This window comes from Myotis brandtii, unplaced genomic scaffold (genome assembly GCF_000412655.1).
Source record: "Myotis brandtii unplaced genomic scaffold, ASM41265v1 scaffold1169, whole genome shotgun sequence".
Classification (NCBI taxonomy): Eukaryota; Metazoa; Chordata; class Mammalia; order Chiroptera; family Vespertilionidae; genus Myotis; species Myotis brandtii.
This window is the reverse complement of record NW_005354047.1, coordinates 37,341-39,222: the sequence shown is the minus strand read 5'-3', so window position 1 is coordinate 39,222 and position 1,882 is coordinate 37,341. Positions and strand designations below refer to the sequence as shown.

The 1,882-nt window shown below is 43.0% G+C and overlaps 1 protein-coding gene across 1 annotated transcript in view; it reads left to right on the top strand.

Moving 5' to 3' along the window:
* The first annotated feature begins 27 nt into the window (after window positions 1-27).
* The window catches only part of LYG2 (lysozyme G-like 2), a 13,657-nt gene continuing 11,802 nt past the window's right edge, over window positions 28-1,882 (top strand). Inside the window, exons 1-2 of the mRNA XM_005858349.1 lie at window positions 28-75; window positions 1,243-1,310. Of these exons, the coding sequence (XP_005858411.1) occupies window positions 1,268-1,310 (43 nt within the window). The 5' untranslated portion in view covers window positions 28-75; window positions 1,243-1,267. The remainder of the gene's footprint in view (window positions 76-1,242; window positions 1,311-1,882) is intronic.

The following is a 1,882-nucleotide window of genomic DNA, read 5'->3' as shown; positions in this document are numbered from 1 at the left end:
CCGGGTGCGCGCCCTTGCGCACGCGCACTCGCCCTTTTATCAAGAGCTAGCCACTCTTGGATCTCTTTGTTGGAGGTAAAATTGGGGCAAGGGGCCAAGTTCACATATGGAGATTATGTGATATATTGGTGTGGGGATCGTATGATGATGGAATGAAGAATGAAGAGCAGGAGGCTGAGCATTTCCAGTAAACAACCAATCCAGGAATGAGAGTTGCTAGCATTTCCTGTTTAATTATCTTTTTTAGGCTAATTATCTGTTTCTTGTTCTCAAATTTAGAAGTTGCTAGCTTAGCACAATTTTAGGTACCCAGAAACAATCCACCAAATATATGTTTCCAGTACAACCTGGGGGTTCTTTAGATTATTTAATTAATAGTGGTTAATAAAAGCTTTGAAATCCTTTTATTAAAAGGGTCACCTAAGTCCAAAGGACTATTATAATCAGGTTTAATGAGGTCAGTGGTTTAAAGAGAGGGCTTTAACCCATATATAAAGCACCTCCAGTGATCACTGGTACAGAATGAAGGTAGGAAGAGGCAGGTGAGTCTACATGCTGGTGTTGAGAAGTTCCTCACGGCGGTCGAGCCACACTGAAGTCCACTCAGATTGGCGCCAGTTGCTCAGTGATCTGATGAATGGATTCTGGAATTGTTAAGCCTATGTTACAGGACAAAAGCCACCGCTTTGTAAAAGATTGACGTGCAGGTTGCTGTTGGATACAGAAGACGGCAAACAGAGAGGGGAGATTTTCTCTGCTGACCCAAGACGGCTGGCACTAAACCAGGTCAGTGCCAGCCTTCTCGGGTCAGCTGCCTTTTGAATAAAACTAAGAGTAGAGTCGATAGAGAAAGAAATGGAGCACAGCAAACCTGCGTCATAATCTCTAATTCTTCTCTCAGTGGTTTCTCTTATTTTCTAAGGAGATACCAGAACAGGGACAAAATTACGGTGTGAGTAAGCCTGGAGATGAGATGGGAGTGTGTCAGTGGGTCACATGTAATTAAGATGTTCACAGACTCATGTCAATGTGAAATGGAAGTAAGTTGAGTTGGGAGTTGATGCTTAGGAAAAAGAGTGATCCACTGAACCATAACACGGAGTCTATGAGAATGACGTCTTGGAACTGGAAAAAGGGTATTGAATTAGGAATGACTCTGAACTTTTAAAAAATCAAAGAAGTTCTATTTGAGGAACTTTCAAGTTTTAAAATTAACCAGGTTTTTCTTTCAAATCATAACAGGTGCTGTAGGATAAGATTCACCACCATGTTATCCTCTGTCCTGTTCGGGGGACTCGTTGCCCTCATTGGTGAGTAAGTCATCAGTGACACTTAGCACTGTCTGTAGGATGTCCAGGAAAACATCCAGCGCGGTCGTGAACCTGAGGGCAGTACCTTCATGCAGTGGAGGAGTGGGCTCTCCCCTGACAGCCTGGCCATTAATCATTGTTTCAATGACAAGTGTATCCTGCTTGCCAAGCAGGTGACGGTGAGATCAATGGGAATTTATCGGACAGTACTTTGGGAGGCAAGGCACCTGAAGAGAAAATGGTCGAGGCGCTAAATACGAAATAAGAATTAAATGAGCCTCTATAGAAACAATTCACCTGGGAGGAGTTTAAGAGGCAGAGTTCACATCTAGTCAGGATGTTGAAACTACCAGTAGAAAGGCTTTTTTTTTTTTTTTTTTTTTAGGTGGGGGTCATGATAGGTGAAGAATGCTTGGTGTTTAAATAGAAGAGCTCGCTGGATGGGAAGAAAGACGTTAGTAAGGTCACAGAGGCAGAAATGCATGAAAAGTACATGGGATGCAGTAAGCAGGTCAGTGTAACCAGAATAGAGAGGAGATTTCTGTGGGGGAAGGCTCAACATCCACTATGAG